At 41.3% G+C, this 24,776-nt stretch overlaps 1 protein-coding gene across 19 annotated transcripts in view; it reads left to right on the forward strand.

Moving 5' to 3' along the window:
• The window catches only part of RLF (RLF zinc finger), a 119,399-nt gene extending 95,002 nt beyond the window's left edge, over positions 1-24,397 (forward strand). For 12 of the 19 annotated variants that reach the window (XM_065576744.1, XM_065576748.1, XM_065576750.1 and 9 more), the window contains 2 exons: positions 11,010-11,151; positions 19,203-24,397. In XM_065576744.1, coding sequence (XP_065432816.1) covers positions 11,010-11,151; positions 19,203-23,978 — 4,918 coding nt within the window. In that variant the 3' untranslated portion in view covers positions 23,979-24,397. Of the gene's footprint in view, positions 1-11,009; positions 11,152-17,221; positions 17,311-19,202 lie in introns of all 19 variants that reach the window. The other 7 variants (XM_065576759.1, XM_065576755.1, XM_065576758.1 and 4 more) reach the window with 4 other exon arrangements.
• Positions 24,398-24,776: the final 379 nt, after the last annotated feature.

Below are 24,776 nucleotides of genomic sequence, written 5' to 3' on the forward strand. Positions count from 1 at the left end.
CTACATTCTGGTGTTGGCAATTCCCAACCAACTAAACACTAGGCTCCTAAACTCACAAGGTGTCTAACTTTCTGCAGTAAAAGTTCTTTAGGCACCTAATTTTCCAGGGCTAGCCCACAACATTTTGGCACCTGAGGTGGGGAGCTCAAATGACACCCCCATTCCCCCTTGCTTGGGCCAAAACTTTGAAAGGTCTTAATTCTGCCTTCTTCCTGTTCTACTCCTCCCATGGTACTGCTCTGCTACCTACCCCAATAAAGGAGAACTAACAACTTAAAATGCCTTGTTCAAAAATTTTAAGTAACATTTAACTTTCAAACGCCTGAACAGCAAATGCAATTTTTCTTGTCTGCATAGTAAACACTGGCATTTTTAAGTGTTTGAATAATCAAAGTGGTGCTTTCCGTGCCTTCTTGGTTGCGAAGATTTGAACTGCTTCCTGAAGGTCCATGGTCTGGGCTAACCCATGCTCTATTGAGATGGTTGCAAGGCCGACCAGCCTCTCCTGTGTCATTTTCGGGCGTAGATGTGTTTTTATTAACTTCAGCTTGGAGAAGCTGCGTTCTCCACTGGCAACTGTTACAGGAAGTGTTAGAAGTATGCGCTGAGCAACAAAAGCATTTGGAAAGAGGCTGGTCATCTTATTTGTGCACATACATTCCAGAAAAGCCTCTGGAGTTGATCCTGCTGAAATGTAAGGGCTTTCAGTTCATCACCTAAATCACTAGCATCAGCATCGCGCATGTCCTCGTGTGTCAACACTGTCTCTAGTGCCCTGCATTGCTGATGTAGGTCTCCTTCAGGTAGAGTGAGGAGTTTTTGGGATGTTGTAAGATATTCTAATATACTGCTGTGTTCCTTGAGCTGCATGAAATGTCTTCAACTGACTGTAGTGCACAATCTAGCACCTGGTTAAAGAATTCAACTTTGAATTGTTGTTTGGGGTCTCTTATGGGATTATCCCGTTCCTCGTAATGAAAATGTCGTTGTCTTCTTTGGTGACTCTTGTATTCTTGAATGGGTGGGAAAATAGCTTCAGTGTGAAGTTCCTCTGCCAACTTCTGTGCACTCTTCAGAATGTTTTGAAATCCTTTATCTGACTGGTAAGACTGTAGATATGACTTTGCTTTGTCTAGTTGTTCCATTGCTCCAGATATATAAAGGTCAACACCTTGGAGTCTCTTACAACATTTATTTCAAACAGCATGTCATGTCACAACACTAAGCCACACAGAAATTTGAAGTTATTTATGTTTCTGGTGATTCCATTTCCCTCTGCCACTGTTCTCCCATGAACAGTTCCTGTCATTCTCCTCCATAATGGCAACTATCCCATCATCTATCTTCCCAATTTGGTGTTTGGTAGGCTTTATTGCCTCCACTCGACTTTCCCATCATGTGGCATTCAGTGGTTTCAGCGTCAGAGAGGATGTTCCCAGATGTTGCTTCAAAATTTGTCATTGAGTGGATGCAGAGAAAAATACTTAAATGCTTTGAATTACATTAAAAAATTCAGCAGCCTCACTAGAAGCTGATGCTGCATCACTGACCGCCAAGTTCAATGAAGGCGAACTGCATGGGACAAAAAAAGCTCGAAGGTTGAACTCTCGGATCCGTCTCTGCATTCCTTGGTGCCAACATGAGAGAAAAGAACAATTATCGTAGCCCTGACCTCTCATGTCAGCTATTGCAATTCCCGTATCTTCCAGCTTTTTAAGAAGCACATTTGTCATATCTGCTCCTGTAGCATCATCAATGCTTTGTGACTAGGGCTGTTAAGAGGGAGCTTTGCAAGGGAGTTCTCTAGGTGAATGAGGAGCAAATACAGGACCCTTGGGGTATCTGTAGGAGAGAATGCAGGCAGAAGCCCAGCAGCAGAGTGGGGGGTATCCAGTTTATTGCACTGAGTGCAGCATGTATGATTACCTGCCCTGTGGGCGGGTGGCGTATGTGTGCATTCAGTGCAAGGAGCTTCTGGCCCTCAGAGACCGCGTACGGGCTTTGGAGGCCAGGGTGGTGGAACTGGAGGAGCTAAGGGAGGCAGAGAGGTATGTTGATGAGGCTTTCCGGGACACTGTAGAATTGTCCCACCTCCGGTCAGACAGCCCCTGCGCTGTTGAGGCGGATGAAAGGCCCAGGGAAGCAGAGCAGTCAACGGGAGCAGAGGGAAACCTTCCCATAGTTGGGACCCTCCTTCCAGATGGTGCTGGGGTTGCCTCTCGCACCGAGGTTATCTCTCTGGGGGAAGGGAACTCCAGTCACTAGGAAAAGGCAGGTGTTAGTAATGGGAAATTTGATCATTAGAAACATAGATAGCTGGGTTTGTGATGACCGTGAGAACCGTATGGTGACTTACCTGCCTGGTGCAAAAGTTGCAGATCTTTTGAGGCATCTAGATAGACTTGTGTAGTGCTGGGGAGGAGCCGGTGGTCGTGGTACATGTAGGTACCAATGACATAGGGAAGGGTAGGAGAGACATCCTGGAGGCCAAATTTAGGCTGCTAGGGAAGAGACTGAAATCCAGGACCTCTATGGTGGCATTCTCAGAAATGCTCCCAGTTCCACGCACAGGGCCAGGTAGGTAGGCAGGCAGAGCTTCAGAGTCTCAATCATGGATGAGACAGTGTAGAGAGGAGGGGTTTAGATTCATTAGGAACTGGGGAAACTTTGTGGAGCCTATACAGGAGGCTCCACCTAAACCAAAGTGGAACCAGACTGCTGGCACTTAACATTAAAAAGGTTGCAGAGCAGTTTTTAAACTAAGAGATGGGGGAAAGCCGACTGCTGCACGTGGATCGGACAGAGACTTGTCTTAGAGGAGAGTCTATTGATAGAAAGAACAGGAGTAGTTGTGGCACCTTAGAGACTAACGAATTTATTAGAGCATAAGCTTTCGTGGGCTACAGCCCACTTTGTTAGTCTCTAAAGTCCACAAGTACTCCTCCTGTTCTTTTTGCGGATACAGACTAACATGGCTGCTACTCTGAAACCTATTGATAGAAAGCGACAAAGAGTCCTGTGGCACCTTATAGACTAATAGACGTATTGGAGCATAAGCTTTCCTCACCCATGAAAGCTTATGCTCCAATACGTCTGTTAGTCTATAAGATGCCACAGGAGTCTTTGTCGCTTTTTACAGATCCAGCCTGACACGGCTATCCCTCTGATCTATTGATAGAGATTCTCTAGGTTTTAGGCAGGAGGAGAGGATGGAAGAGGATAATGTTAGGGGCCAGATCAGACGAGAAACATTCACATAAAGAATCGGACACATCAGAAAAGGGCAGACAAATATACAGTGACGAGTTTTTAAAGTGCTTGTACATAAATGCTAGAAGTCTAAATAATAAGATGGGTGAACTAGAGTGCCTTGTGTTAAGGGAAGATATTGATATAATAGGCATCACAGAAACCTGGTGGACTGAGGACAATCAGTGGGACACAATCATTCTGGGGTACAAAATATATCAGAAGGACAGAACAGGTCATGCGGGGGGAAGGGGGTGGCACTATATGTGAAAGAAAATGTAGAATCAAATGAAGTAAAAATCTTAAGTGAATCCACATGTTCCATAGAATCTCTATGGATAGTAATTTCATGCTCTAATAAGAATATAACATTAGGGATCTATTATCGACCACCTGACCAGGACAGTGATAGTGACAATGAAATGTCAAGGGAAATTAGAGAGGCTATCAAAATTAAGAACTCAATAATTGGGGGGGATTTCAATTCTCCCCGTATTGACTGGGAGCATGTCACTTCAGGACGAAAAGCAGAGACAAAATTTCTCAATTCTTATAGATTCTAGGACTGGAAGGGACCTCGAGAGGTCATTGAGTCCAGTCCCCTGCCCTCGTGGCAGGACCCAATACTGTCTAGACCATCCCAGATAGACATTTATCTAACCTACTCTTAAATATCTCCAGAGATGGAGATTCCACAACCTCCCTAGGCAGTTTATTCCAGTGTTTAACCACCCTAACAGTTAGGAACTTTTTCCTAATGTCCAACCTAAACCTCCCGTGCTGCAGTTTAAGCCCATTGCTTCTTGTTCTATCCTTAGAGGCTAAGGTGAACAAGTTTTCTCCCTCCTCCTCCTTTTAGATACCTGAAAACTGCTATCATGTCCCCTCTCAGTCTTCTCTTTTCCAAACTAAACAAACCCAATTCTTTCAGCCTTCCTTCATAGGTCATGTTCTCTAGAACTTTAATCATTCTTGTTGCTCTTCTCTGGACCCTCTCCAATTTCTCCACATCTTTCTTGAAATGCGGTGCCCAGAACTGGACACACTACTCCAGTTGAGGCCTAACCAGCGCAGAGTAGAGCGGAAGAATGACTTCTCGTGTCTTGCCCACAACACACCTGTTAATGCATCCCAGAATCATGTTTGGTTTTTTTTGCAACAACATGACACTTTTGACTCATATTTAGCTTGTGGTCCACTATAACCCCATGATCCCTTTCTGCTGTACTCCTTACTAGACAGTCTTTAAATGACTGCTTCTTGGAGCAGCTGGTACAGGAACCCACAAGGGGAGAAGTAACTCTCGATGTAGTCCTGAGTGGAGTGCAGGAGCTGGTCCAAGAGGTAACTATAACAGGACCGCTTGGAAAAAGCGACCATAATATAATAACATTTAACATCACTGTGGTGGGAAGACCAATAGCCCAACTCTGTGGCATTTAATCTCAGAAAGGGGAACTATGCAACAATGAGGGGGTTAGTTAAACAGAAATTAAAAGGTACAGTGACTAAAGTGAAATCCCTGCAAGCTGCATGGATGCTTTTCAAAGACACCATAATAGAGGGCCAACTTAAATGTGTACCCAAAATTAAAAAACACAGTAAAAGAACTAAAAAAGAGCCACCGTGGCTTAACCACTATGTAAAAGAAGCAGTGAGAGATAAAAAGGCATCTTTTAAAATGTAGAAGTCAAATCCTAGTGAGGTAAATAGACAGGAGCATAAATACTGCCAAATTAAGTGTAAAAATGTAATAAGAAAAGCCAAAGAGGAGTTTGAAGAAGGGCTAGCCAAAAACTCAAAAGATAACAAAATGTTTTTTTAAGTACATCAGAAGCAGGAAGCCTTCTAAACAACCAGTGGGGCCCCTGGAAGATCAAGATACAAAAGGAGCGCTTAAAGACGATAGTCATTGCGGAGAAATTAAATGGATTCTTTGCTTCAGTCTTCACGGCTGAGGAAGTTAGGGAGATTCCCAAACCTGAGCTGGCTTTTGTAGGTGACAAATCTGAGGAATTGTCACAGATTGAGGTGTCACTAGAGGAGATTTTGGGGGAGGGATAGCTCAGTGGTTTGAGCATTGGCCTGTTTAACCCAGGGTTGTGAGTTCAATCCTTGAGGGGGCCACTTGGGGATCTGGGGTAAAATCAGTACTTGGTCCTGCTAGTGAAGGCAGGGGGCTGGACTCGATGACCTTTCAAGGTCCCTTCCAGTTCTAGGAGATGGGATATCTCCATTAATTAATAATTAAGTGATAAATTTAACAGTAACAAGTCACCGGGACCAGATGGCATTCACCCAAGAGTTCTGAAAGAACTCAAATGTGAAGTTGCGGAACTATGGTTACTATGGTTTGTAACCTGTCCTGTAAATCGGCTTCTGTACCCAATGACTGGAAGATACCTAATGTAACGCCAGTATTTAAAAAGGGCTCTAGAGGTGATCCTGGCAATTACAGACTAATGTCAGTACCGGGCAAATTAGTTGAGACAATAGTACAGAATAAAATTGTCAGACACATAGAAGAACATACATTTTGGGCAAAAGTCAACATGGTTTCTGTAAAGGGAAATCATGTCTTACTAATCTATTAGAGTTCTTTGAAGGGGTCAACAAACATGTGGACAAGGGGGATCCAGTGGACATAGTGTACTTAGATTTCCAGAAAGCCTTTGACAAGGTCCCTCACCGAAGGCTCTTACATAAATTAAGTTGTCATGGGATAAGAGGAAAGGTCTTTTCATGGATTGAGAACTGGTTAAAAAACAGGGAACAAAGGGTAGGAATAAATGGTAAATTCTCAGAATGGAGAGGGGTAACTAATGGTATTTCCCAAGGGTCAGTCCTAGGACCAATCCCATTCAACTTATTCATAAATGATCTGGAGAAAGGGGTAAACAGTGAGGTGGCAAAGTTTGCAGATGACACTAAACAGCTCAAGATAGTTAAGACCAAATCAAACTTTGAAGAACTTCAAAAAGATCTCACAAAACTAAGTGATTGGGAAACAAAATGGCAAATGAAATTTAATGTGGATAAATGTAGAGTAATGCACATTGGGAAAAAATAACCCCAACTAGACCATCCCTGATAGACATTTATCTAACCTACTCTTAAATATCTCCAGAGATGGAGATTCCACAACCTCCCTGGTTAAACACTGGAATAAATTGCCTAGGGAGGTTGTGGAATCTTCATCTCTGGAGATATTTAAGAGTAGGTTAGATAAATGTCTATCAGGGATGGTCTAGACAGTATTTGGTCCTGCCATGCAGGCAGGGGACTGGACTCGATGACCTCTCGAGGTCCCTTCCAGTCCTAGAATCTATGAATCTATACATACAATATGATGGGGGCTAATTTAGCTACAACGAATCAGGAAAAAGATCTTGGAGTCATCATGGATAGTTCTCTGAAGACTTCCACACAGTGTGCAGCGGCGGTCGAAAAAGCAAACAGGATGTTAGGAATCATTAAAAAGGGGATAGAAAAAGATGGAGAGTATCTTATTGCCCTTATATAAATCCATGGTACGCCCACATCTTAAATACTGCGTACAGATGTGGTGATCTCATCTCAAAAAAGATATACTGGCATTAGAATAGATTCAGAGAGGGGCAACTAAAATGATTAGGGGTTTGGAACGGGTCCCATATGAGGAGAGATTAAAGAGGCTAGGACTTTTCAGCTTGGAAAAAAGGAGACTAAGGTGGGATATGATAGAGGTATATAAAATCATGAGTGATGTGGAGAAAGTAAATAACCTTTCCTTATTTACTTGTTCCCATAATACAAGAACTAGGGGACACCAAATGAAATTAATGGGTAGAGCTAATAGTGCCCATCTTTAAAAAGGAGTTGCTGGGGAACGATAGTCAAGTCAGCCTGATTTCAATACCTGGGAAGTACTAGACTAATGAATAAAACATTCTAATACTTCATACTTGGACGATGAAGGGGTAACCACTTAGTAGGCAGCATTGATTTACAGAATCATTGAATATCAGGGTTAGAAGGGACCTCAGGAGGTCATCTAGTCCAACCCCCTGCTCAAAGCACGACCAATCCCCAACTAAATCATCCCAGCCAGGGCTTTGTCAAGCCTGATCTTAAAAACCACTAAGGAAGGAGATTCCACCACCTCCCTAGGTAACCCATTCCAGTGCTTCACCACTGTCCTAGTGAAAAAGTTTTTCCTAATATCCAACCTAAACCTCCCCCACTGCAACTTGAGACCATTACTGTTTTAAAAGGAAGTTCTTCACACAGCGCACAGTCAACTTGTGGAACTCCTTGCCTGAGGAGGTTGTGAAGGCTAGGATATAACCGCATTTAAAAGAGAACTGGATAAATTCATGGAGGTTAAGTCCGTTAGTGGCTATTAGCCAGGATGGGTAAGGAATGTTGTCCCTAGCCTCTGTTTGTCAGAGGGTGGAGGTGGATAGCAGGAGAGAGATCACTTGATCATTACCTGTTAGGTTCACTCCCTCTGGGGCACCTGGCATTGGCCACTGTCAGTAGACAGGATACTGGGCTAGATGGACCCAGTATGGCCATTCTTATGTTCTTAATGTCAACAAATTCTAGAAAATGCTCTCTGACAGTCACCATTGCAGGGACATTTTCACTGGGTTCTGTTGTTACAAAATGCACCATTAAAGTCATTTGTTCCATATGGCTGATGTTAGGTGTGCAGTCAAGAATAACAGAGTAATATCTTGCTGACTTCAGATCTGCCACAATCTTCTGTTTGACTTTTGTTCCCAGTAACTGTATGATCTCATTTTGAATGGTTTTTCCAAGGTAGTGGTGTGTGTACATTTCTTGTGTGGTTATTCTTCTTAGATGCTCCTGCAGTATAGCATCAAACTCAGCCATCAGCTCCACAATTTTAAGGAAGTTTCCATTGTTTGGCACATACAGCTGAGCTGAAGTGCCACTCAGTGATAGGTTTTGGGTAGCAAGCATTCTCACAATGGCAATGAGCCTTTTCAGAACATTTTGCCAGTAAAGAGAGACTGATGCAATCTTCTCTTGATCATCAAGCCTTTAACCTTAATCTCATCTCAAGCTCTTTCCACCTATGGAATGCTCTCTGGTGATTTGCTGCCTTCTCATTGCATGCCAGATTTCTAGCCAGATTTTTCCAGTCCTTTGTTCCTGTAGAACCCAATGTGGCTGGAACATTAGCCTGGAAGAGTTTGCAACAAAAACAGTATGCAGCATTCTGGGTTTTTGAGTACATAATTCATGGCCTCTCTTCTTTGTCACCATTGGGGATTTCATGCCAGTAATGTGTTGGATAGAAACTTCTATTTTCATTGTTTTTGGGGAACACCAAGTTTTTCACTTGCTGTGGCCCATGTAGTACAAGAAAGTCCCTCAGGCTACTGTTCAAGTGGGTCCACAGTCCTGGATCATCTAGACTTAAGGAACTAAACTCAACAGCAGCTGTTTCTTGCGCTTCCACCACTCTTCTCTGATATACGCTTTTCTTCAGGAATGTGCATGGTTACATCCATTTGAGATGGAGATGTGGTTGCTGCAGTAGTTGCCAGGTCACCTGCACTCTGACTAACTGGAAGATCAGGCATCTCCTCACCACTCACATCCTCACTGGGGCCAGAAGGCTCACCGTGAACATTTGTCTATGTATCTCAGGAGAGCTCCTTCCTGCTTAGAAAAGCTTCCTTTGCTTGCTTTTTCTGAATGCTGCCCCAGAGGAGCATTTTCTTTCACTCATGACTGCTGTTCTGTGCCAGCTATAGTGGCTCTCAACACTCAGTTGAAGGGGACAAATAAGCAGGCTGGTAGCAGGGCCTGAGTGAGGGAAGATATCAGCATCTTAAGGGCCTGTCTCCTACTACTTCAGTTGTCGCCTCTTCTCCTCAAATGGGTTCAGGGAAGCAGGAAACAGGAAGCTCACTGAGAAGCTGGTGTTAATCAGTCCAGGCTCCTGGGGGTGCTAGAGAGGTACATAAGAGGCTCCTCCTCCTCTCTTCCCCTGCATCTCCTGCTGCTTTCTGTTATTCCCTCTCACCTTTTCTCTTGCCTTCCTGTTATGTCTCTTCTGCCCTCCTTTCTCCAGCACAGCACTCCACCATCTCTGTGCATCTAGAGCAGAGAGAATATATATGCACAAGCAGCAGACACAATTTTCTACATTCTGGGTCCTAGTGGCACCCCCCCCCCCACCACCACACACACAGGGCTGGCTCCAGGCACCAGGCAACCAAGCACATGCTTGGGGTGGCCAATCTTGGGGTGGTGGGGGGCAGCGCAGCGCAGCGGGGGACGCTCTGGCGGCGCTGGGCGGGCGGCGCGGGGTGCAGCTCTCGGGGGGGGTTCCAGTGGCGTGGGGCGCTTGGGGGGGGGCGGCAGGCGGGCTCCGGGGGGGCAGCGCTTGGGGGGGGGGCTCGGCGGGGCGGCGCTTTTTTTTGCTGCTTGGGGCAGCAAAAAAGTTAGAGCAGGCCCTGCCCCATACCCACACAGTCTGGCACCTGAGGCAGCTGCCTCAGTTCACCTCATGGTAAGGCCAGCCCTGTATGTTTCTGCCTCTAGGCAAGTGCTCTACTGCCTCCCTCTAGGCATCCAAATGCTTATTTTCTGCTTGAGTCCCATATTGATTCAGAAACCAGTGTGGCTGAACACCTAAGTTGCATGGTGGGGCTTGATCCAATAGGTGTTCTCAAAGGTCAGGTACAGGATTGGTCTCTCAGGTGAGTTCACACAAACGGGGTGGAGGAGGAGGACCTCCCTCCTAACTTTTAACTTAGGGCTCATCTGGGATGTGGGACACCCCCACCCCCTCCTCAATTCAAGTCCCCTCTCCACCTGAGGGGGAGAAGGAATTTGAATGAAGATCTGCCACCTCTCAGGTGAGTGCCCTAACCATTGGGATATAGAATATTCTGATGTGAGGCTCTCTCTGTTTCTCCTGTTGAAGCTGTTCTGCTTTACATAAATAATTAGTCATCAGAGTGGGGGGACTGGATCCTCGGTCTCCTGCATCCTCTAACCACTAGGCTACAGAGTCATTCTCATGCTTGTGCATGCTGTCTGAGTCATTTGCGCTAGAGTGAGTGAGTGCACACGCATGAGAGTAACTCTGTAGCCTAATGATTGGAGCATGCATCTGGGAAGGTGCTTTTGGAGAGCAAACTATCTTTAAAGAACCTGCTGTCTTTCACGCTTGAAGAGAGAATAGCAAGCTGGTAGGTTTTGTTCTGATTTCTGTTTAATCAGAGTAACCTTAACAGTATTAAACTTATGTTAGCTGTGTAAGAGGAAGGGGCCTGATTAATATCAGGCAAAATGGATTTTTCCCCAGTAGTTAATATTGTGTCAACCCTTAAAGCTACATTATGGAGACTTTAGACAAATCTCACACAGTTTCCTTACCTTGCATTATGTCAGTGTTTCTCAAACTGGGGTCGCCGCTTCTGTAGGGAAAGCCCCTGGCGGGCTGAGCCGGTTTGTTTACCTGCCCCGTCCGCAGGTCTGGCCGATCGCAGCTCCCACTGGCCATGGTTCGCTGCTGCAGGCCAATGGGAGCCGCTGGAAGCGGCGTCCAGTAAGTCCCTCGCCCCGCGCCGCTTCCAGCAGCTCCCATTGGCCTGGAGCCGCGATCGTCTGGACCTGCAGACGGGGCAGGTAAACAAACCATCCTGGCCCACCAGGGGCTTTCCCTACACAAGTGGCCACCCCAGTTTGAGAAACACTGCATTATGTTTACAATCTGCTTTGAACTCTTTTCACAGGGAGCTGACTCTGTTCTGGAGCAAGTTGCAAAGAAGAATTGATCCTTCTTTAGATTCTTTTTTGGAGAGATGTCGGCAGTTTGGCATCATAGCTAAAACGCTACAACACTTATTCTTCCTGATTAGAGTGATACAATCTGAAGTAAGTAATTTGTTGCAGTCTGCTGATTGCAGTTAATTTCATTTTATTATTGAGTGCATGTACAAATTGCACCTGTTGCTTTGCTATAACAATAAAATTTGAATAACTGAAGATTTTAAAAAAATATAATTCCAACCTAAGTCATAATCATACTTTATAATTATTACATACATTTTGTAATGCACCTATCAGTGTAGTACCTGGGCACATTTCTCATAGATTGCTCAACTAACGTTTCCTCAAACAACAGCAAATACACCACAGCGCCATACTTACTAAACTTAAAATGCAGGTCTGCTTTGAAGTATAATTGTAATATAATTTTTAAAATGAGCATTGTTCCCTTTTTTCCAAAAGCTTAATGGGGTGGGCCCAAGATATATACTATATACTGATGTTCAAAAATGTACAGTAAAGAGCTGGAAAAGGTGGTAAACAATGAGGTGGTAAAATTTGCAGACGAGTCATTTAGGTTAGTCAAGATTAGAGAAGATTGAGGCACTTCAGACAGGATTTGGGTTAAAGCCAGGCAGCATGATGGCAGATACATTTATCAGCAGTGAAATCCAAGATAATGCATTTGAGCTATGTACTTTGCTGAGTTCTGAATTAATTGTAAATCCCCCCACACATACATACATACACACACAAAATCTGGACATCACTGTGCATAACTCAGTGAAAACCTCTATTATATGTGCAGCGACAGTCTTAAAAGCAAACAATAATATGGTGTCATTATATAAATCAATGGTACAGCCTCACTTGTAATCTTATATTCAGTTGTGGTCACTATAACTGTAAAAAGTAATAGATGCTAGAGATGGGCAGCAAAAAATTATTGTAGGCCCAGGAAGATTTCTGCATGAGGGGAGATGGAAAAGACTGGAATAGTGTAGTTTAAAGGTGACAAATATGGTGGGACACTATTAATAGGCAAAGCAATAGTTATGCCTATAGTTAAGGTATCTTAATACTTTCTATTATAATCCTTTGTTTCCAAATGCTTATAACTTTTGACGTATTTCAGCAGTTTGGACTGAAATTTTCCATCCTTGTTCTTTGCCTCAGACTGGATTTTGTTGTGAGGGAAGGAATTAGCAAAAAATAAGTTAAACACTTTTGAGGACAAGGGTACGAAAAATAGGCTGATTGCTAATGGTAACGTTTTCTGACCATTTTTTTGAATTGCTCTAACATCTATCTTTGTAGATTGGAGCAGAAAATAGAAATTAGGTCTGAGGGTTGTCCTGAGGTTAGAGATGTGCCTTTCCCTGTTCCTGTGAAAAACCATCCAGTTTTCATTGATTTAAATGCTGAAAAGCAATCGTTTGCACATGCAAAGTAGAACTTGATACATGTATCTTTATTTTCTGAATGTTCCAACTCACTGTGCAATACTCCCAGATTCCACTGAGTTTCCTGCATCATGTGGATATCTAGCACAGAGCTAGAGCTCAAAATGGGACACAGAAAACTGATGCTGCTACTGCTGCTTTTCCCCATTGAGATATCCTGTGGCCTAAGTGTTCATTTGCCTGGGAGCCAGGAGACCATAAATTGTAGCCTTATCTCTTCTTCTGACTCAGGCTACGTCTACACTACCCGCCTGAATCGGCGGGTAGAAATCGATCTCTCGGGGATCGAATTAGCGCGTCTTGTCGGCACGCGACAATCGATCCCCGAATCGACGCTTGTACTCCACCAGTGGAGGTAGGAATAAGCGCTGTCAAAGGGAGAGCCGCGGAGGTCGATTTGCCGCTGTCCTCACAGTGGGGTAAGTCGGCTCCGATACGTCGAATTCAGCTACGCTATTTGCCTAGCTGGATTTGCGTATCTTAAATCGACCCACCCACCCACCCCCCCCCGAGTGAGGACGTAGCCTAAGGTAAATTCTGTGCACATCACAACCTATTGCCAACCAGACTCTCACCTACGACGGGGACGGGTACAAGAAGCGGGCGGCCTGCCTGTGCTTCCGCAACGAGAGCGAGGAGGAGGTGCTCTTGGTGAGCAGTAGTCGCCATCCAGACAGATGGATTGTCCCAGGAGGTGGCATGGAGCCCGAGGAGGAGCCCAACGTGGCTGCTGTGCGGGAAGTCTGTGAAGAGGCTGGAGTGAAAGGGACATTAGGAAGATTAGTAGGAATTTTTGAGAATCGGAAGTGACAATCTGGAGGGTTGCACAAGATGTCTTCTGACAGAGCTAAGACTAAAACCAATGTCTCTGATATGGCACACCCAAGCTTCATTCACTTAACCACAACACTTCTCTGAATGAATATGCTATGGCTTGTTTCCATTTTCTGTAAAATGGGGCTATTCCTGCATTGCCCACCTTTGAGAGCCACACCTGGATAGTACATAAGTACTATGTAAATGTAATACATCATTAACAAAGTGCACCCAGGAGTCCTCTCTCTGTTCTCTGCCCTAACTGCTAGACCACATTCCTTTCCCAGAGTTAAGAATTCCTGTAGCTGTCTAGAAAACACTTGTATAATCCACAGGAAACAGCTGGTGCAGATAGAGGATAACAGCCTGCTAAACACTAGTAACTAATAGTTATTCTTTCATCTTAAGTGGTAGAGGGTTGACATTAATGTGGAGGCTCTAGGTTCAAATCATGGTAAAGTATGTGGTTGTTTGTTTATTCATTTAAATAAAACTAGGACATTCCTTACAAAAAGACATAATAAAGGTTGCAAAGGGAAGGACTCAGAAGTTAAGAAATGCCACATTTAGGGGCCTTAATTCTGCTCACTTATCTGCCTATGCATTACATTAGTCTTTAATTACATGGCCACATACTATTTTTTACACTGAACCCTGCCTTATTCAGTGCACAGGATGGGCTGTACTCAAGGAATGAGACAGGGATGTAATAGTATTGAGATTGTTGTCTCAAGGACCCCGCCTCATTAACTTCATACGGTGTGTAATGAAAAAGGCAGTGGTTTGCAAGAGGAGAATGCATGGTCTGACGGTTAAGATACTGGTCTGGGACATAAGGGTACAGTATTCTATTCTTGGAATCACCACAGACTTCCTTTGTTTTGCTGAGGGAAGTAACTTACACAAGAATTTTCAGATGTGATCGCTAATAGCGTTTGCCTCATTTTCTTGGTGCCCAGCTTGAGATACCTGAGAGCCTGATTTTCAGAATGGATGAACATTCAAAGCTCCTACTGAAGACAGTGGGAGCTGGAGGTACTCAGCACCTCGGAATAAGGGTAGGTGTCTCAAGTTGAGCACCCAAAATTCATGGACAGTTCCATAAATTTTGGCCTGTCTCTCTTACTGAGTTCCTCAGCTGTAAAATGGGACTAATATTTCTGTATCTGAAATCTTGTCTGCTTGGAAAAGTTTTACCGGATATAATGATATAGCCACCTTTGTAGACACTCCAATTTCAGTATAAGAGAGGCTTAAAAAAAAAAAAAAATTCAACTTGTATCACTTGGGAAGTGGTTTAAACTATGCTGAAAAAAGCCACTCCATATTAGGATAGGAGTGGCTATGTGAGGATTGATACTGGTATAACTATAGCAGTTTTTAAATTCACACCTTAGTTTATAGCAAAAACTTTCCAGTGTAGTCAAGGGTTGGCAGGTGTGTTGTGAAGGTAAATTAACATTTGTAGAGGCTCAGATACTACAGAGGGTAATTGCAGTGTAGAAATCTAAAAATTCCTTTTTCAGTGCAGGGTTTGAATGGGGAGCAAATAAGGCCACAGGTTGATTTATGCATTTGAAAAGAACTATTGAACAGCTGCCTCATTCACTGTGCATTATAGGGTCCTCATGGGGGGTGGGGGGGCGGGGAATAGAATGTGATCATATAGTTAGACACAAATGGGGGAGAATGAATGCGTCACAGGCAGTCTTCATCTGGGTATTTCCCAACTTTTGAGTTCTTGACTTTGCAAACTTTAATAATCTTCTAATAAGCTTTTGTAGGAAATACACCTCTACCCCGATATAACGTGACCTGATATAACATGAATTCTGATATAACGCAGTAAAGTAGTGCTCCGGGGGGGCGGGGCTGCGCACTCCGGCGGATCAAAGCAAGTTCGATATAACGCGGTTCCATTTTTTTGGCTCCTGAGGACAGCATTATATCAAGGTAGAGGTGTAGTATAGAGATCAAGTATGACACAAAAATAATTTAAATATTTTAGTGTGTGTGTGTGTGTGTGTGTATGTACAAGTGTGTTTGCATGTGCTTAGAATTAGAGAGACAAGGTGGGTGAGGTAATATCTTTTATTGAACCAGTTTCTGTTGATGAGAGACACAAGCTTTCGAGCTTCTTCCAGACACTGTAAGCTAAAAAGCTCGTCTCTCTCACCAACAGAAGTTGGTCCAATAAAAGATATTACCTCACCCACCATGTCTCGCTAATATTCTGGGACCAACATGGCTACAACAACAGTAGAATTAAATTACATCATTAACGTTATCAGTTTCTTGCTATCAATATTTTGCTCTAATACATCTTATTGTAAATATGGTAACTAAATGCAGTTAAGTACTTTGTACCTGGAAACACATTCTTATGTCAGTTTATGGAAACATTGTTTTCCATTTTTGTCTTTGTTGAACTGGAAATATACCTAATTTTAAAATCTGCATATAGATAAATTGTTTACATATTGTCACTACATTTTAACAATATCTTAAAGTACATTAATTGCTCAGAAGATATTGATTTGCTAACATTTGTGGGTGTCACAGCAAAAATACAAAATATTTGCACTGCTACATAACGGACAGTCAAACATCAGCCACAGTCATAAAAAAATACTGTTTTATGGCTGTTGGCCACGTATTCATCTGGGAAACAACTGTGATTACTAGCATAATTATTATTTGCAAAGGGGAATGGGCCAGTGAAGATGCAGATACCTGGACTTTTTGACTAAATGGCCACAACTTTATTCAAAAGCGCAGTTCGGAAAGGTAATTCCAACAAAATAACCTCAGACATCACCTGTCCTGACAACAGCTAAGAGGGAAGATAGCCTGGGAAGGGCTGTTCCTAGCCTGTCCCTAGCCCCTCTTTCCTATTGGCTTACATCCAGACACTCAAAAATTCCAGGGTATAACCAACCCATTTAATCACACCTGATGTGAGCCCTCGTTCCCAGGCCAAGATCCTTGGTATGCCACTACCCAGGAATTACCAGTAAGCCTCATAAGTGCTTGGGAATCCCTGCAAATCAAAGTCTACCCCTTCGATGGGAGAGGGAGGTAGATGCCTTATTTACAAGAAGGGTGCTTAGTTCTTACCTACAAACCCTTTGCCCCATGAACCATGCCACTCCTAGTCACCTTAAAGAAGGCAAGAGAAATGCTACATCCCAGCTATGAGGACCTACCACCCCAGATGCTGCTCCTTGTATTTAACTGGCCTACCACACCAGGAAACTATTTTCTACATCTACAACTAAGTATACATGTTTGCATTCATTTTTCTGTTACCCTTAATTAAACAAAGCACTAGGTAACCTGCAACTAAACACATTTTTAATAAATCATGGAATCCTGAGGAAATTCCAGAAGACTGGAGGAGCGCTAATGTTGTGCCATTATTCAAGAAGGGCAAGCGGGATGACCTGTGTAACTATAGACCAGCTAACCTGCTATCAGTCCGGATAAAATAATGGAAAAGGCTGATGTGGGATTCAGTTAATAAAGAATTAAAGAATAGGATGATAATACCAGTCAACGTGGTTTTATGGTGGATGGGGGGAGCAAATCTTGTTCAAGCTGATTTCATTCTTTGGGGAGATTACTAGTTTGTTTGATAAAGGTAACTGCATATGTGTAAAATACTTAGACTTTGGTAAGGCATTTGAGTTACTACTGTGGAATATTCTGATTTAAAAAAATCAGCACTGTACACTATCAGTAAAGCACACATTATTTGGATTATGAACTGGCTGACATCTCAAAGTAGTTAGTGGAGTGTTTATAGTGGGGTTTTGAAGGGATCAGTAGTAGGCACAATGCTATTCAAGAGTTTCACTGATTAACTGGAAGTAAATATGAAATCATTTCTGATACAGATGACAGTTTGGTGTAATGGTAAATGATGATGAGGACAGGGCAGTCTCACAGAGCCATCTGGATCACTTGGTAAACTGGGCCTAGTCAAGTGAGTTTTAACACATCCAAATGCAAAGTTACATATCTAGTAACAAGGAATGTAGGTCATACCTACAGAGTAGGGAATGTATCCTGGAAAGCAGTGACAATTAAAAGGATTTAGGGGTCAAAGTAGACAAGCAACTCGAGCTCCTGTTGAGTCAGTGGGAAAAAAGGGCTAATATGGCCCTTAAATATATAAACAAGAGAGTAGTAGTTAGGGCCATTATTTTATTTCTGTATCCGGCATTGGTGAGACCCCCATTTTAAAAAGGATATTGAAGACTTGGAGAGAGTGCAGAAAACAGTCTCAAAAACTATTCAAGGGCTGAAGAAAATGCCTTACAGCATGAGACTTAGAGCTCAGTCTGTTCAGTTTATCAAAAAGGAGATTGAGATGACTTGACTACAGTGTACAAGTATTGTAATAGGTAGAAAATACCAGCTACCAAAGAGCTCTTTAATCTAGTGGAGAAGAGCATAAGAAGAATCAATGACTGGAAACTGAAGCCAGACATATTGGCATTGGAAAAGAGGCATACATTTTTAACAGTGAGGTGATTATCCCATGGAAGTAACTACCAAGGGAAGTGGTGGATTCTCCATCTCTTAAGTCTTCAGATCAAGACTGGATGCCTTTCTGGAAAACATGCTGCAGTCAAACACAAGTTATGTTTTAGCCCAGTGCAATTTATTGGGCTTAATATAGGAGTAACTGGGTAAAATGTAATGTGCTATAACATTCTGGAGGTCAAACGAAATGATCTAATGGTTCCTGCTGGCCTTGAACTCTTAACTGTTAATTTTAGTATTAAGGGAGTGCATCCTCTTGAGAGGAAAAACAAACGAGTGATTCACAGACTGGAGGATGTAAGGCCATGAAAGGGCTTGGGATGGCCTGCAGTCTTTCTTAAAAGTTTATACTGATGTAGTCAGAGGATGCCCGCTGACCTTAGTAGATCACCACTCCTCAATATCTCTCTTAAAAGGAATTGGGGGGTGGAAGGGCACAAACATTACAAATTTCTATGTACCAGAATCACACCCTGATGCACAGAGCCAGTCTGAGGATTCTGGGGAGAATTAGTAAAATGATTCTTTGCTGTATAGACAGACAAAATTGACTCTGCATATGGGAATATACATAATACCATATGGAATGGAGGGTGAACTTCAGGTGTCTGTTATCCCCTGGCATTCCCCCCCGCCCCCGAATAAAAATAAAAAATCACCACTATCCACAGGAGAAGTGGATCCCAGTTACTTGTCCAGGGGTTTACATAGTTGACAAAACTTGAAAAACACTTGGAAGAAATTAAAAGAAAACCAACTAAAATGATTAAAGAGAGACTAAAATAAATGTATATAATTTCACCGAACTACAATTTTACAAATATTAGAATGAATTCTAAGGACAAAGGGGAATTGTTGGGTATTACTAGGAATAAAGGAATAAAATTCGCCAAAGGAAAATTAGATTATTAGAAGAAAACAGCAGTGGAGGTGGGGGCCAGTGAGAGAGTTTGCCAAGAGCAATGGTAGAAGCTCAACATCTAAGTCAGAATTTATAAGGGCACAATGTACAAGATTATACTTGCAAACCCATCAGTTTTTATTTTAAAAGTGCCTAATAGTTCTTTTCAATAGCTAATTTTTGATTTTGTAGAATTTAGTGTGCAACTTACCACGGTCTTTGTTCTCCCAAACTTTTCCATTGGGAATTTTTTCTGCTGCCAAATTGCCTATTCTACTAAGAGTTTTATAATAGCCATCCTAAACATCACTTCTAGCTTTAGGCAGATTTCAAGATGTAGATACAGTTGTTCCCCAGTGTGTGATTCAGGGAAGAATGCATTTACCAAAAAAATGAAAAATAACTTTTGTTTGTATTTTTCCACACAGGCAGAAGAAGCAGGTCTTGCTGTGTCTATTTTGTTATGTGTGAGAGCGCTTCAGATCAGATCAAATGGAAATGATGAGATGAAGACATCTGTATGTAAAACAATTGCATGCCTTTTACCAGTGGATCTTGAAGTTAGAAGAGCATGTCAGCTCACTGAGTTTTTGCTCGAGCCAAATTTGGATGGCTACAATGTGCTGGAAGAACTGCATTTGCAACCAGATCAGAAATTTGATGAAGAAAATGCACTGGTTCCAAACTCACTCCGTTGTGAGCTTCTGTTAGCTTTAAAAGCATATTGGCCATTTGATCCTGAATTTTGGGACTGGAAGACTTTAAAACGGCATTGTCTTAAACTCTTAGGGAAAGAAGCTTCTGATTCTGAAGACGATGTGAGTTGTAATGATATGTCAGTCAATGAAACTGACTTGTTAGAAACTCTTTTGAGTGATTGTGACGAGACTAAAGAACATAAATACTATGAAGGAGGAAAAGAGGCAACAAATCAACCTAAAGAGAGAACAAGAGTGAAAAAGCCCATTGGCTCTTCTGAAAGATACCAGAGATGGCTCCAATACAAATTCTTCTGTGTGTTATGCAAAAGAGAATGTATAGAGGCTAGAATACTACATCATTCTAAGATGCACATGGAAGATGGTATTTATACATGCCCAGTGTGTACAAAAAAGTTCAAGAGAAAGGAATTTTTTGTACCACATGTAATGGAGCATGTTAAAATGCCACCTAGTAGAACATACCGACCAAAAAAGAAAATACTGTTGAAAAAAGAGAGATCACCACAAAAGACCAGTACATCCAGAAACTCTTCTGCATCACCAGAGGAAAAGCAGCAGCAACCACAACCATCTGAAAAAAACAAAAGTGACACACATGAATATGTCACATTTAACCAATTAGAAAATTACCATTTGCAAGACAGAGATATATATCCATGTCCTGGCACAGACTGCTCTAGAGTATTTAAGCAATTTAAATATTTAAGTGTACATCTAAAGGCTGAACATCAAAACAATGATGAAAATGCAAAACACTACTTGGATATGAAAAACAGAAGAGAGAAGTGTGCTTTTTGCCGACGTCACTTCATGACATCCTTTCATCTGCAGGAGCATGAACGAGTGCATTGTGGTCCTCAGCCTTACATGTGTGTGTCTATGGATTGTTATGCTAGATTTGGGTCAGTTAATGAATTATTAAATCACAAACAAATGCATGAAGATCTACGTTATAAGTGTGAATTAAATGGCTGCAACATAGTTTTCAGTGACTTGGGGCAGCTTTACCACCATGAAGCTCAGCATTTTAGGGATGCATCATACACATGTAACTTTCTTGATTGCAAAAAGTTCTATTATTCAAAAACAGAATTTCAGAATCATCTTGCAGTGCATAATATTGCAATATCAAATGGAGAAGTGAAGGAGACATCAGTTAAACTTGAAGAGCCTATTTCAAAAGACAGCTGCAGTTATCTTGCTGAGTCTCAACTGGTTGATCAAGCAGATAATTTCAGTCCATATGAAAATCTTACTTTGTCTGTGGGGTCAACAAGTTCTCAAGAAATCCTGCAGATTAAGGAAGAAACAGTCTCGGACGATGACGAAATTGATAGTGAAAGCAACTGTAGTGTTTATTTTGGGAGCCACAGAACCTCTACTGTAGTAACCAAAAAGCAGCTATCCCCTTTGATAGAAACAATAACTCAGAATCAAACAATTTCTAGTACTCTAATATCCCAACAGGGAGTCTTTCACCCTTCCGGTTTAAAAGAACAATGCTCCCATGTGGCACTTTTTGATGGGAAAAAAATTACCTGTGGTTTTGAAGGATGTAGTTCAACATACAAAAATGCCAGAGGTATGCAAAAACATCTTCGAAGGGCTCATCCATACCATTTCAAACCTAAAAAAAAGATGGGGATCAAAGCTAAAGATATTTTTAATCTAATCAATGATAGTCAAAACAGCAAAACTACTGGAGATCTTAGTGCAGATCTTAGGCATAATTCTGATACGAATACTGACTCTCCAGAAAGTCTGTATTGTAATACAAATTCTAAAGGAAAAAATTATCTCAAGGAAGAAATTTGTTCTTCCCCAGAAACTTCCTTTTATGAGGATTCTAAGGTGCCAAATACTGAAGATGCCATGTTGGAACTTCTCTTGGGCTTGAAACATTTAAGTTTAAAGTCTAACTTTACTGCAAATTCTTCCACTTTAACACACAAACCTTTTTTAGGGTCATTACAGTCATATCCATCAAATGATGCCAAGTGTCCTCAATCAGTTGTCAATGAAACTACCTCAGAACTTCATTTTCAAGAACAACAAGACAACTTACCTACACAGTATCTCACTCAACTGGCAGCTAAACCATTTTTCTGTGAACGTCAAGGTTGTAAATATGAGTTTGTGACCAGAGAAGCTCTCTTAATGCATTATGTTAAAAAACATAATTATTCCAAGGAAAAAGTTCTTCAGTTAAATATGTTTCAACATCGGTATTCACCATTTAAATGCCATATTTGTCAAAGATCATTTACAAGAAAAACACACCTTAGAATTCATTATAGAAACAAACATCAAATTGGCAATGAGAAGATAACTCACAAGCTGTTTGCTAATGAAAAATGTGAGCACATAGGTTCATGTGGAGAGGGCAAGCTAAAAAATAATGCAGTTTCAACACCTGGTTGCTGTACTAATAGAGATGAAGAGCATATTGAACAAACTGAGCAATCTACTGAGCAGCTATGCCACCTGAAGAAGGAAGAGTGTAGTTCTGAAACTGATTTGGAGTCCAGTGAAGACACAGATAGTAATGTAACGGGAAAGCCCTCTAAAATATCCTCTTTAAACAGCCACAGGGAAGAATTGGACTCAAGAGAGGGGAGAGGAAGTAAAAGAACAGTTGCCAAAGGAAATTTATGTTATATATTGCATAAGTACCACAAACCATTCCATTGTATTCATAAAAGTTGCAACTCTGCCTTTACCAATCAGAAAGGCTTGATTCGTCACTATAGAACTGTACATCAGTATAACAAAGAGCAGCTTTGTTTAGAAAAAGATAAAGCAAGAACAAAAAGGGAACTCGTCAAATGTAAAAAAATATTTGCATGCAAATACAAAGAATGTAGTAAACGCTTTTTATGTTCTAAGGCTCTTGCTAAGCATTGCAGTGACTTTCATAACCTTGATCAGTTAGAGGATCAAAAAGTGCTCTCTGAAACTGAATCTGCAAGATTTCGATGTAACCAGCCTCAATGCCCTGCTGTATTTCATACTTTTAACAAGCTGAAACATCACTTGATAGAACAACATGCTAATGAAGAAGAACTAAACAAAGACTTTGAAATTCATTGTGACCTTAATGGCTGTGATAGGATTTTCACAAATTACAGTCATTACTCTCAACATGTATATTTCCGCCATAGTGAATATTATGGTAGTCTCTTTGGAAATCATAAAGAGGAGCAGGATAATCTGCTTAATGATAAAAATGAACAAGACTGTTTGAAAGATCAGTATGATATAAATGAGAATGAGAAGCAGATAAAAGAAAAATCTAAGAAAATTGGCAAAAATAAAGAAAAACATTTGATTCATTTTAAAACAAAGGAGGAAGCCCTGAAAATGTGCAGAGAGAAATCTAACCAGACTCAGTACCCTTGCATGGTTCAAGGGTGTCTGTCTGTAGTAAAATTGGAAAGCAGTATTGTGAGGCATTATAAACGCACACATCAGATGACCAATATTTATATAGAACAACAGACTGAGAAACTGGTAGTTTGTGTTAAAAGTGGTACAATGGTTAAAAAGGAACCCTCTTCGGAATCAGAGCTATCGTTAAATAAAGAGGAAACCAGAGAGTTTAAAAAGGAAAATACAGTGCACACAGACAACCTGCATGAAAATGGAAAACATTATGTACCAAACACTGCTTACGATCATCAAGATACAGGCAATGAAAATCAAAATAGGAGTGCAGCAAATAGTGTGGTTTTTGACACGGGTGCTTTTTTGTATTCAGGCACTTTAAAATATAACCATACTTCAAAAACCAGTTGTTTTGAAGAATGTAGTATAACAGAGCCTTTGTGTAAAACTGAAGGTTTGCCTGAAAGTAGAGAAAACCGTTCTTATTTTAACAGTTTGCCTTTGCAGTTACCAAGGGAGAAAGAGACAGAAGGCTGGCAACACAGCAATCAGAATGCTAAAAAAAATTCACTCCACACCACAAGAAACAAGTTTCAGAAGCATTCAGTGTCCAGACCATTTGATTTAAAGGCATATAAACCAATGGGATTTGAATCTTCATTTCTAAAATTTATTCAGGAAAGTGAGGAAAAAGATGATGATGATGATGATGATGAACTAGATGAATGGGAGTCCCCAGAACAATTTCAAATAGGTGGTGTCTTACAAAAAAATAGAGACTTACAAAGGGGTGTGATAGTAGACAACTTTGTGTGTGAAAACACAGAAGTAAGCATACCCCAAAATCGTGGACCTTCAGTGCATGGGCAGCTAACAGAAATACAGCCTTTATTATCAACTGAGTCGACATCTGTCCCTTCTTTAGAAAACTTGAGGGCCATATTGGACAAGGCACTAACAGACTGTGGAGACCTTGCCTTAAAACAACTCCATTATTTACGACCAGTAGTTGTCCTTGAAAGATCCAGATTTTCCACACCCCTTATAGACTTATTTCCAACAAAAAAGTCAGATGAACTTTGTGTAGGAAGTACATAAGTAGTTTGTTTAGAAACTGGCTTCTCCACTATTGCTATATGGGGAGAATTGCAAACTATAACAGAAACTGGTACAGTACACACACTGTTTAGGTTAGATTAGGCTGTTTAATTCCATGAATGTGTCTGTCAAAAAGTATTAGCTAAGTTAATTTAGCTCCCCAGTTTCATTTTTTTTAAATGAAATGTGCTGTTTTTGGTGCTAATTAACACCTCAGAATACTGGGGGCTTCCTCTTGCAAAGTAAGTGTGCATGATTGTATATGAAACAAGTACTAGGGTACCAGGGTTTGGGGAAAGATGGAGTTCTTACTTGACTTGAATGTGCACCTAAGGGTGCGTTGTGTAACATATTGTACACTACAGCATCTTATATTTTTTGAGTTATGAGTTTCAATAAACTACAATTTTTCACCCGTATTTGATTTACCCTACAGTAAATCTTCATAGTTTTTTATTACAGAAGTTTTAATTTGCTTTACATTTGTTTGTGGTAAGAGAAATTGTCCAAACATCTGACTATAGGAAAATCAGATCACCAACAAATGAAGTTGTTAATCAACAATAGTATGAACTATAGCCCTATTTTACATCTCAAGACTGCTCACTGAATGGAATGAAACCCAGATAGTACTGCAGAATGAGGAATCAGAATTCAAAGTGAAATCTAGTAGATTTATCAAATTTATGATTTCTTTGACAAAAGAACTCAAACAAGTGGTTAATTCCAGGATGAAATTTTCAGAATTTTTTTTTTTTTTTTTTTTTTTTTAAAGAAAATCACCACTTTGGAAAAGAG

This window comes from Chrysemys picta, chromosome 23, assembly GCF_011386835.1.
Source record: "Chrysemys picta bellii isolate R12L10 chromosome 23, ASM1138683v2, whole genome shotgun sequence".
Classification (NCBI taxonomy): domain Eukaryota; kingdom Metazoa; phylum Chordata; order Testudines; family Emydidae; genus Chrysemys; species Chrysemys picta.